Genomic DNA, 11,835 nt, shown 5'->3' on the forward strand with positions numbered 1-11,835 from the left:
ACCATTCTCCTGCCTGAAACACTGGTCCCCACTGTCAGCAGGATAAAGCCCAGACTCCCTGGTATGACACAGCATCTGGCCTTTCTGTACCTCTATCCACGTTACTCAACCAACCTCCACCCCTCCTGCCACACTGCCATAATTAGGCTCCTGAAATGCCACCCTCCAGCTCCTGCTCCAGTGAGAGCACAATGTCCCTCCTCCGAGACCTGCCCCGGCCCCTCCTCCCGACTTCTCCAGCCCTGGGCCCCACTCCTACAAGCACTGCCCTCACTGTGCGGGTGAGCAGCGGTGTTCACAGGTGTGTCCCTACTCCAAGACCCAGGAGGTGAGGGAGGGGACTGGTGGGGCAGCTAGAGCAGGGTCAAACCGTGAAAGCCCCAGCGAGGTGCCTGGCCCACCCAATGCCTTGGATGGGTCTGTGGAAAGAAGAAACTAGCAGTGGGCCAGACAGCAGAGAGCAGTCACTGCAGGGCGGCCGGCCAGGACCCCAGAGACAGCGCAGACTAGAGGGCCGGTGGCCCGAGGCAGGGACCGGCCTGTCCCCTCCCTCTCCCGCCCTCAGCCCTGCCTCCCAGCGCCCTACTCTGTGTGCGCACACTGGGCGACCCTCTGCTCGCCTCTCCACCGCCCAGTTTCTCCGTGCTGTGTCCTGAGTTCTCCACTTCCCAGCGCCCTCCCCTTCGTATTAGGGGGCCTAACCAAACCAGGGGGGAACTGGATCCCAACGGGTGGAGCAACCGACCAGGTGAGCCCTGAAAGGTGGGGCGGGGCGGGGGCACTTGGGCCCCACCCCGGGATCCGGTGACGCCGGGGCTGGAATTTGACACCGGACGGCGGCAGGCATGAGGCTGCTGAGGGATGGAGTTGGGCCCGGCCCCCAGACACGGCCCACGGGCTCCGCCAGCAACAGGTCCCTCGGGCCCAAGTCCTTGCTGCATCCGGACCCAGAGCCCTGCACCCAAGGTAAGCCGACCTGTTGGCCCACCCCTCTTCCCAGAACTGGGGCCAGGGGGAGCGGGCAGGAGAGTCCCCCACCACTTTCTCATATCCGCCCTCTCCTGGGCTCACTGTGCTGCTCTCCGCCCCTCCCAGCCCCTCTGTCCCTCTGGTCGCTTGTCGGACTGTGCTAGCCCTGCCGGCCCACTGTAATGTGAGGCTCCCGCTGCCACCACAGGGCACAGACCAGCTGCCAAGGCCACACTCTTGGCGAAAAGAAGCACTGCCAGGTGCACAGCCCTGGGCATGAGCCTTGTGAGCTACGGGGAAGAGTCCAGCACTGGCCCCAAGGAAGGTGCCTAGAAGAACACAGGGCAGGACCCCCGTGGTGAGTATCTGGCTGGCAGATGGGGAGGCAGGGACTGGAGGACCAAGTGTTCCCAGACCACCAGGAGCCTAGCTGTCCTCAAAAGACCTGCTCCTGGGGACCCCCTAGCACAGGGGGTCCTGAAGGCTGCCTTACTGGCTTTCCCACATCGGCGAGAACAATCGCTGGCCTGGCCCTGCAGTGCTCCGATTTAGTTAGTTGAGCACAGTTGGCCCTGAGATGGACCACACCGGGGAGGCCCGCAGAGGTCTGACCCATAGGTATGCAGACATTCTGTGTGCTGGGGGTTGGAGGTGCAGGTGACAGTTGGGACCCAAGAGCAGTCTAGCTAGTGAGGGCTCATGAGGTCTCTGAGGCCCAAAAGGGTGTTTGGGAATGCCAGCCAGTGTGGGCTCACAAAACCTGGTGGGGTTCAGAAAGGCTGGCGGGGCTCTGGAAGGATGGCTCATGGGGGACCTTCCAGGCGCAGGGCCAGGCTGTCAGATCCACAGGAAGGTGGAAGGGGAACAGCTCTCCGGTGGCTCAGCTCTCAGACCAGGCTGGTGTGGAGGCTTGGCTGGCCCTCCTGGAAGTTGCTCGGGCCTGAGTCTGGCTGAGGGTTAAGGGAAGCCCACCCACTCTTTGAGTCTCCATGCTTGGCAGACGCTGCCCCCTGGTGGCCAAAGGGAGCCATGGCCCCTGAGCTCATGTTCTTGAGGGCCCATCAGGTCCCACCACCTGCTGGCTCTTCAGGGCTATCTGTGATCAGAAGAGAGAACTCAGGTGGGCAGATGGGGAGGCGAGAACTGGAGGGTCAGGTGGCCCAGACAACCAGGAGCCTAGCTGCCCTCAAGATCAAAGATCACAGAGGAGCAAGGTTCAGCGGCATGGGGTGGGCAGCGCAGGCTGAAGCCCAGACCTCACTATCATCAGATACCTTGGGTCACCCCAAGTTCTTCTTCAGGCCACAGCTTCCTCCTGTATCACATGGAGACGACGCTGTCTGTGGGACCAGGGGGCTCCAGCTACTCTTCTCCAGCTAGTCCTGGCTGCTCCAGCAGCACAAAGCAGGAAGATTCTGGAGGGGGAGACTGTTTCCAAACACCCCCTCCCCCCGAGCTGTGTGGGTCTAACCTCGTGAGCTTAGACAATCGCTGAGCCTCTCTGAGCCTTGTTTGCTCATTGGGAAAATGGGGATTATACCACTCACCTCGTGGAGTGGTCAGGACCGAGAGGGAGAACAGGTGCAAAGCACCAACACATAGGTACCCTCCTGATGCAGCTGCTTCTCCTGGGTGAGTCCGCCTATCTAAGCCTCTTGTTCCTCACCTGGAGATACTGACGGGGAGGGGTGACCTTCTCAAAGGATAACTCGTCTCTCAATGTTCCGAGCTGCCTCAAGAATAGGGTGGGGTAACAGGTCAACTGGGCTGATGGGAGATCCTGGTATTGACAGAGATGGAGCCTGGACGTGGAGGCCCTTCTGTGCTGCCCCGCTGGCCCCTGCTTAGGCGGCAGGTGAGTGGTTCTCCTAGCAACTCCTACCTGGTATTGGAAAAAAGTGGCTTGACTAGGGAGGGAGAGCAGGGTTTGCCCTGGGTAGGCATCAGAAGTAAAAAGGCAAATGGTCAGGGAGGGACCAACGGTGTGGAGGAAGGTCAGTGCCCTCAGGTGACTTCTCCACTTGGCCCCCTTAGCAGCAGACCCATTAGCAGATCCTCCAACCTAAACCCTTCCTGATCTCCCCCACCCAACTAGAAGCCCATCCTCTCTGATCTCTGCTGCCCCAGCCCTTCCCTGGGCTCCCTCCGCCCTGAGCCCACCAGGATGCCCTCTTCCTCCCTGAGGCTCCACTTTGTCTCTCTGTGCAGCCTGCCCTGTGGCCAACCTTGGCTACTTTGGTTCTGCTGAGCAGTGTCTCTGAGGTCTCTCTGGGCCTCGCACCCCGCAGCCCTGCCACCCGTGAAGGCCCCGCACCAGCCCCAGCGCCCCCCGTTGGCCACCTGCCAGGTAGGTGACAGGGCAAGGGGACCGGGTGTCGCGAGGCTGGCCCGGGACCCACAGCATGACTCCATCTCATTCTAGGTGGCCGCCCGTTCCGTTCCTGCAGCGGAAGAGCCCGGAGGCCGGCCCCCCAACCTCCACGGCCCGCGCCACCTCCATCCGCACCCTCCCCGGCTCCTTCCCGCGGTGGCCGCGCAGTGCGGGCTTGGGGGCGAAGTGGCCGTGCGCGGGCTGTGGGGGCGCGGGGCTGCCGCCTGCGCTCGCAGTTGGTGCCTGTGCGCGCACTAGGCCTGGGCCACAGCTCCGACGAACTAGTGCATTTCCGCTTCTGCAGCGGCTCTTGCCGCAGGGAGCGCTCTGCGCACGACCTCAGCCTGGCCAGGCTGCTGGGCGCCGGGGCCTTGCAGTCGCTCCCGGGCTCCCAGCCGGTCAGCCAGCCCTGCTGCCGACCCACGCGCTATGAGGCTGTCTCCTTCATGGATGTCAACAGCACCTGGAGGACTGTGGACCGGCTCTCAGCCACTGCCTGCGGCTGCCTGGGCTGAAAGCTCTCTCCAAGGATTTGCAGATGGTACCCTTACACGGGAATCTTCCTGCCTGGAAGGGGCCTGGGGCCTCAACCAGAGATGGACATCACAGGCCTCAGCTGGGCAAGTGATGGGCATCAGCCCTGGAAAGATGGAGGGATGACTGACCGCAGTCCTCACCCTGCGAGTCCCAACCCTGCACACCCCAGAGACCTGGCTGTGGAGACCCTGGGACCCATCTCACAGACTCTGGCACCGGCCAGGCCCCAGACCCAGGACTCCTTCTCTGGAGAAGCCAGCAGTCTCCGAGGTCTCAGCCTCAGCCCAGGCCCGGGGACAAAATTGGAGGAAAAGCATTGCAATCACATTGCTGAAGTGAGTGGGCCTGGTACTCACTCCTGGGAACTGGACCCCTATTTATTCTAAGTTATTTATTTACTTCTGTGGTTTGTCAGATCCTTTCCTGGGCAGTGGGGGCTGGATGGGAAGAATCGGCTGGTGAGAGATCATGCCCTGACCATCCCACTCGCAGCTGCAGGCTGACTCAGCAGTTGCAGGCCTGGCCTGGATCTCCGACTGCCTTCTGCACCTAGCAGCTCAGGGACTTCGCGTCAGTGGTGGGGGTGGGGGGGAGGAACACAGAGTAGGTGGCAAAGGTTTGTTCACCAATCCTGGCAGGCCAGCTCACAGCCCCCTGCATAGTCTCCAGAACTTGGAGCTTGGGGTTACTGGTGGAGAAAGCCCTACCCTTGGGGCCTCAGGCATCCTGGGGGCCTTGCTTAATGGGTGAAAAGCTCATACTGCCTCACTCCAGTCATCGATCGGCATATTCACTGCCTCCGCTTGCAGGTGGCCCGGTGTGGGGAGCTCACTACCCACATAGCATGAAGCAGCTCAGGACAAGAGAGCACCTGAAAAGGCCAGTGGGAGGCTGGCTTGGTGAGGGGGAGGGGAAGATGAAGCACAGAGCATCAAAGGGCTAAGAAGGCAGGAAAAGGTTGAAGGCCCCAAGAGGGACCTGCCTCTTGGGTGATGACCAAGAATATTCATTTATACATTCAACAAATATTTGCTAAGTGCCTCTTGTATGTCAGATACTGGGCAGACATCAGGGATACAGAAGTGAAAGGGACATGATTTCTGCCCTGAACGTTAAACTAGGAGAAACAGACGTTAAATAATTACATAAGTAATTTTAAATTCAATTTGGCAAATAGCATGAAAAAGGACAAGAGGCTAAGAGTTACACACGTCCGTCTGGGAGCACGAAGAGGTGAGTGCTGACCCTGGCTTTCTACACCACCCCAAGTCACCTCCCAAAGGTCAGCGCCGTCTCTCCGAGCGTTTCTGCGGGTACCGTGAAACCTCGTGTCCTGGGTCCTATGAATTCGCCCTACATGCCTTTCTTCTGTGGACTTTCTTCTGTGTCGAGTGAACGCCGAGAACGCCGGAAAGAACGCCGAGTCTGAGGAACTGTGGGGCACCCAGAGGGTCTCTCGGGAGGCGGTGGGATATGCTGGCTTGGAGCTGAGGAGGGCGGTTTGGGCTGGAGACGGGTTTGGGCACAGAGGCAGTAGCTGCAGTCAGGGTGCATGAGAGCGAGGCGGGGTCCGGGAGGGACCCATCGGGCATCTACCACTGCTGAGCAGAGTTCCTCCCAAACCGCAGAAGTGCCTTCCTGCTTTGGCCCACACACTCCTTTTGCGCAGGCCAGGGTGAGGAGCTGGCGAGAGTTCTCCGAGGGCTGTGCTCACTCTGTGTCCAGGAGGAGAAACAAGCCTGTGCTTCCACTCTTCAGCGCTCATTGCCTCAGTTCTAGGTGCTCCCAAAACTGGCGCTCTCCTGCTACCCCCGAACACCCTCTTGGCTCCTCTCTCTGCCTCCCAACTGACTCAGGACCCCCAGTCTCCAATCACCCCCAGCCCCGGCAAAGAAAATGGTGCCAGTGCCCTGCAGTTTGCACACACCTCAGAGAGGCCTGGCCTGGCCCGGTCGAAGGTAGAAGGAGACAGACAACCTGTTAACCTAGGGCCACTGGGGCCAGGGAGCCCCTGCAGGGAAGACTTGATAGCAGCCTAGTTCTCAAACCTTCCAACCCTCACCCCTCAGTGGTGTTTCTGCTCTCAGAGCCTCTTAAGGAGACAGATGGAAGCCATCTCTGAGTATAGAGGAGGGTTGTAACCCCCCAACTTGAGGCTGCATTCTGGGCCCCAGGGAGATGGTGCCCAAATCTCACAGAGCCCCAGCTGACATGGCAATTTCTACAAAAGGAACATACCCACAAGAACCAGTCCACTCTGCAGCTCACAGAACCCAAATCCCTCTTAAAATAATAATAATAATAATAATAAAGCTATTTCCCCCAAAGGAAACGAGAGCTGAATTTCTCTGCCTGCAACTTAGCAGAGGTCACGAGATCACCTGGCACAGGACCTGGCGAGACAGCACTTTCACTGCCGGGGGCCACAGGCGGCTCCCGTGTCTGCATTTTCAATTGCAGCCTTTGTTCCACATTAACAAGCCCACATTGCCCATTTGCGTGGTCTTCCCAGAACAGTGGTCTGGCCTCCTTCAAAGGGGTATCCAAGCACCACCTTTTATAAGACAGAAAACTACAGGTGGCTTTGAAATGACCGTTTTTCCACTTCAGAGAGCACCCAAAACTTTCCTTTAGATTTGTTTCATCCAAGAATCAAGGCACAGGCTTCCATGTGCTCCTGCTGCCCTTGCCAATTGCTTTCCTCCGCTTTCGACCAGGAATTTCCATATTTCCCTTGGCGGGAGACCCCTGCGATGCATTGTACGTGACACCGCAGGCTAACTGAGGTCTCACCTTGAAAAGGATAAGATGGGTAGAAAGCTGAGAGATCAGAGAAGAGATCTAGGAGGATGGTGCCGTATGAGATCATCTTTCCCACTCGCAGGATGCTTCTTAACCTGCCCTGAGTTGTAGAGAGAGTGCGGTGAAAGCCAAGGACCCTCCCCCACCCCCCACAAAAAAAAATGCTTGAAAACCACCGATGTATAAATCTGGTAAACAATTGTAGGGGATTCACAGACACTGAAGCTCATTCAGACTCCTTAGGAGCCCACCACCCTTGGGGTATCATGCCCCCTTCTAGATATTAGTACTAACGTCCTCCTGTAGCTGGATTAACTCCTCTCTCTGTTCTCGGGACTCCATATCAGGGCTCCTGGTCTCAACTATTTACAAGCCTCCTCATTCTTCAACCTTTTTTTTTTTTAATTGAATATCTCCCTTCCCTCCACATTTACACTTGATTAAATATATCACAGCATTAAACAAAGCTGACACTGTGAATACAAATATACATATATGTGTGTGTGTATACATATATATTTACTTCCACCTTTCCTCCGTCACCAAAAAAGCTCTTGCTGAGGTCGCCGGTGACATCATCGTTACTAACCCAAAGGCCACCTCTCAGCCTTGTCCTCTGAACTCTCAGGAGCACTCACACTTGTCATCCCCGCCAAAAACCTGTCTCCCAGTCACTGTCTTGACCCCATACGTTCTTGCGTTTCCTCCCCGCACCCCAACTGCTCATTCTCGGACTGCTCGTGGGCTTCTTGTCCACTCTCTGCCTCCGAACCGTTCCTCAGGGCTTTGATACAGGCCTCCGTCCCTTCCCATTACACTCTCCCTGAGCGAGTTATGCACTCCCGCCGTGTCAGTTACCACTTCCGTGCCCGTGGTGGTCACATTGTATCTCCAGCCTGGACCTTCCTCCTGAGCTCCAAGTCCGTGTCCTTCCAATACTCTGCAACCTCAAACTCAACATGTCTGTCCTGGCAATCTTCTGTTCGCTCCTTCAGATCCGCTCTCCATGCTTCTCGACCCTGCTCTGAGACTCACATCAATGACCTTCCCTGCTCTCCAGTGTCCAAACCTCCTCCAGTGCTCCCCTGCGTGAAGGGCGCCAACCTCCATGCAGGGACGCAAGCCAGACGCTCGGGCAACTTCTGGGACTCCTTGAGTCGGTCACTTCCCTTATCCATTGGTCTTCAGAGATTTAGATCTTTCAAGTCCATCCCCTATCCTGTTGCAGCCTTCATGTTTTGGGGAATGGTTTATTGCTTATCCTCCTAACCGGTCTCCTTGTTTCTAGTCTCAACTCCCTCCAGTCCTTCTCAACCCTGCAGCCAGAGAAGTCATTATTCTCTCAACACCAACTGAGCGCTAACCATAATGCATCGGGCTAGTTATGGGAATGCAGAGCTCAGCCAGAAACGTGTTCCACCATTAAGGAGACCATAGTTGCAAGTGGAGGCGGGGGAAGGGTGCCAGGTTTAGCAAATAAAAAGACAGGACATCCAGTGTAACTTGAATTTTGGATAAACAACACATACTTTTTTAAGTAAGTGTGCCTCGTGCAATAATCAGGCGGTATTCAAGTCCAAACAGGACACCAAAACCGGGTGTCCTGTATTTTGTCTGGCAACCCTAGGCGGGGGTAAACCAGTAAATAAAGATGCAATTAGCCATCATGAGACCCCAGTGGAAGTATGACTGGGGCACAGTTATGTGTGTCGGGGTGGGGGAGGGTTCTACACACAAAGGGAGAGAGACCCATCCCACCTGAGTGGAAGGGGAGGAAGAGCCACAGAAATCTGTGTGGAGTAGGTGGCACTGGAAGCCTTGAAAAATGAAATATTTGCACAAGGTGGACGAGGGCCAGTGGGCCCGTTCTGGTTTTCTTTTATCACCTTCATCACCTTTCAGTTCTAAATTCACCCTTTTCATTGACCACGCCCTGTCCACCCAGGTCTGCGTCTCTGCCTCGGGCAGGGATAGTGGTTGAGGGCCTCTTCCTGGGCTTTCCATTTCAGCCCTAGGTTGCTGCTACTCCTAAATTCTTTAGAGTTCTCTTCACTTCTCAGCAGCCAACCCCTCTTTACTTCAGTCCCCTGTTGTAGTTCCAGACTCTTACGTTAAACTGCCCCTGTGTGCCTCCTGTGCTATTCCTCCTGATGGGCCCCAGCCTGACGCAGAGCCTGCTCGGTAGAGGCAGTAGCGTGAACAAAGGCAGGGAGGAATGGAGCAGCCCAGTGTGTCGCAGGAGAGCCAGCAACTTTATAGAATTTGGGTAGGGGTCTCAGCCAGACAGAAGGCAAGAGAGATGATGAGGTCCTTGAATGCTATACCAAGGAGCTTGGACTTTGTCCTGAGGGGAACCACTGAAGAGCTTTAAGTGGGATTGGCTGGGGATGTGTTTCAAATGGATCGCGGGCATCTAATTTGGAGTAGGAGGGGCAGGGCAGTGGGCACAGTCAGGGCTGCTGCAATCAGGACTATTTAGGAAACAAATGCTTGTCTTGACCTGGAGCAGAACCAATGTGTAAGGACAGGAGAGACGTGTGACACGGTAAACAGGGCTTGGTGATGAACTGGTTTGAGGGCTTGACAAAAGGGAGCGTTTCCAAGGCTCTGGCTTGGGTGACTGGTAAGGAATATAGGGGATGCAATACTTTTAGCCTGTGATGCGGGTAACGTGCAGGGGAGGTCATGATGTCTGTCCAGAAAACATCCAGCCATTGTTAATATAACTAGAATGGTGTGCATGACATCGATGTAACCTGGCAGCCAAGGGGAGCAGACTGGAATGCACATGCGGGAACAATGACAACTTCACTGTACTAGTTGGTGGGGGTGGTAGACACCGTTGAGTGAGCATGTGTATTGCATGGCCATCACATTCAAAATGACTGAGCGACATTTCTGCATCAAATTTTGCATTAAGCTTGAACATTCCTCTGCAGAAACTATTTGGATGATCAGAAGACTTTCAGGGACGATGCAGTGAGTGCAGCACAAATGAAAGCGTGGCACAGATGCTTCAAAGATGGTCGAGAGTCTGTTGAAAGTGATCCATGTTCTGGAAGGCCTGCAAGAAGCGGAACGCCTGAGAATGTTGAACGTGTACGGGCTGCAGTCAACAAAGATCAGTGGCTGACCGGGTGAGAACTAGAAGCTTCTCTGGGGCTTCCAAAAACTCTGTGTCTGAGAGTTTGATGCAGGGTTGATGAGACCATCGAGGAGATTCAGGAAAACGTGATGGATTTGCAGTATTTTGAACAGTGGAAGAGGCGTAGGGGGAACTGTGTGAGGTCTCAAGGTGACTACTTTGAAGGGGGCTGAGATGTCATTGTCCTATGTACAATGTTTCTTGTACCTTCTTCAATAAATGTCTCTATTTTTCATATTACTTTACGGCGGGATACTTTCTGGACAGACCTCGTACATTTCAATGTGAGGTGCCTCTGAAACCTGCAGAGGGCAAGGAACCTGGTGGCAGCTGCATGCGAGGGTCTGGAACTGATAACAGTCTGGGAAAGAGAGATCTGGGCATCACAGCTCAAAGCCAAAGGAGTGGTGAGACACTGAGAAATAAGAGGAGAAGCAGAGGATAAGGCCTGGTGAACCAACGTCTAAGGAACATGGAGAGGAAGAGGGCAAGCCTGCGAAGGAGACCAAAGGGGGTGGTCAGAGTAGCAGAAAAAAAACAAAGCAGAACAGGGGGAGAGAGTGGTCGGCAGAGCCAAATGCGGCAGAAAAATCAGGTCACATGAGGACTGAAACTGCCCATTGGGCTTTCTTGCAGCATGGTGACCTACAGATTCAGGCTAACCTTCTTGCTGAAAACAATTAAAAATGAGAGACAAAATATATAGTTTTAAAAAGTAAAGGCATCCTTGAGCTGGCAAAGACCTGATACCCAGGCCAAAAAAATTGGTAAAAGCAAGAAGCTACAAAGGTAAGCTTAGTAGTCAGCTTTCACCTGGGAGGGCATTTTTCTTACTTGGTGAACCTGAGCATTGCTTCCTGACAGCTGCTGAGCTTATGGTGCGAGGGCCATTCAGAAACTTCTCCACAGGGCGGGGACCCCAAAGGCCACGCCCACACTTCAGGATGAACTAGAATAAATCTGCCCCTCCCCTACCTAACCTGTCAAACCAGAGAACAATAGAGAAAATTTCCTGCATTGCACCTTGGTGCTAAGTGCAAGGGGGGAAACCTTTCCTGACAATGCTTAACTTCAAGCAGCTGTTATTTGGTTTTGTAGCCCAAATTCACACTATTTTAGAAGGCTGAAAAACTTCAAACTAAGAAGTTAATTTGTTGTGGATAGAGGTTGCTAGTAGTTCCAGGTGACCAACAGAAGTTCCCTATCCTGCTCTCCTGAATCGGAGCACCCATTCCAGGGTTGTCACAGCTTCTGGGCCCTACATATCCTGCTCTCGTCCCTCAGGGGAGGGAAGAACCCATCTGCAACTAGCTCCGGAAGATTCATTCCCTCCTTGGCTCTAAGTTATCCTGGGTTGCTATCCACATCTTGGATGTCCCTTTTGGTCTGGCACCCAAAAATGTCCCCAACCTCCCCAGGCCTATTTCACTCCATCTGTCCTAGGTGGTGTTTGTGAAACATGTTCTGGAGCCATTGTTGGTGAGACTTGGCTTCTTTCTCTACCAGCGGAACTCTCAGTGGTGAAAAGCAGTCCTGGGTTAGAAGCACGAAAAAAACTCACATTTACTAAGTTGTAGCCTCTGGGCACAGCCCTATTCATAGACTTTCTCAGTTTGTCCATCACTGGAGGAATGACTGTTCTCATCTTTTAAAAGATTTTATTTATTTACTTTCAGAGAGAGGGAGAAGGTGGGAGAAATGGAGAGAAACATCAATGTGTAAGAGATACATTGATGGGTTGCCTCTCGCACGCCCTGCAAATGAGCACCTGGACCGCAAACCAGGCATGTGCCCTGACTGGCAAACAAAACCAGTGACCTTTCTGTTTGCAGGCCTGCACCCAATCCGCTGAGCCACACCTGCCAGGGCTGTTCTCATTTTTTAAAAAGTGAGTTTCAGAAGTCAAGGTTTTAAGGCTAGAAAAAGGGCGAGACGGGTTTTGAACACAGGCCCGAGTCTCTTAACTCTGCGCCCCCGCCCGCGGTCCTTCCGCAGTGAAATCTCCGTTCGG

At 54.7% G+C, this 11,835-nt stretch overlaps 1 protein-coding gene across 3 annotated transcripts; it reads left to right on the top strand.

Annotated features, from left to right (window-relative positions):
- The first annotated feature begins 313 nt into the window (after positions 1-313).
- ARTN (artemin) lies at positions 314-4,245 on the top strand. Of its 3 annotated transcripts, XM_045204286.3 has the most exons (5): positions 840-966; positions 1,178-1,327; positions 2,763-2,824; positions 3,178-3,316; positions 3,392-4,245. In XM_045204286.3, the coding sequence occupies exons 3-5, from the start codon at positions 2,765-2,767 to the stop codon at positions 3,853-3,855; spliced, it is 663 nt and encodes a 220-aa protein (XP_045060221.1). In that variant the 5' UTR covers positions 840-966; positions 1,178-1,327; positions 2,763-2,764; the 3' UTR covers positions 3,856-4,245. The 3 variants fall into 3 exon arrangements, with proteins under 3 accessions (XP_024426786.2, XP_045060221.1, XP_045060222.1); XM_045204287.2 differs by lacking the exons at positions 840-966; positions 1,178-1,327 and adding an exon at positions 1,854-1,925; XM_024571018.3 differs by lacking the exons at positions 1,178-1,327; positions 2,763-2,824 and having other exon boundaries at positions 314-978.
- Positions 4,246-11,835: the final 7,590 nt, after the last annotated feature.

This window comes from Desmodus rotundus, chromosome 3 (assembly GCF_022682495.2).
Source record: "Desmodus rotundus isolate HL8 chromosome 3, HLdesRot8A.1, whole genome shotgun sequence".
NCBI classification, from domain to species: domain Eukaryota; kingdom Metazoa; phylum Chordata; class Mammalia; order Chiroptera; family Phyllostomidae; genus Desmodus; species Desmodus rotundus.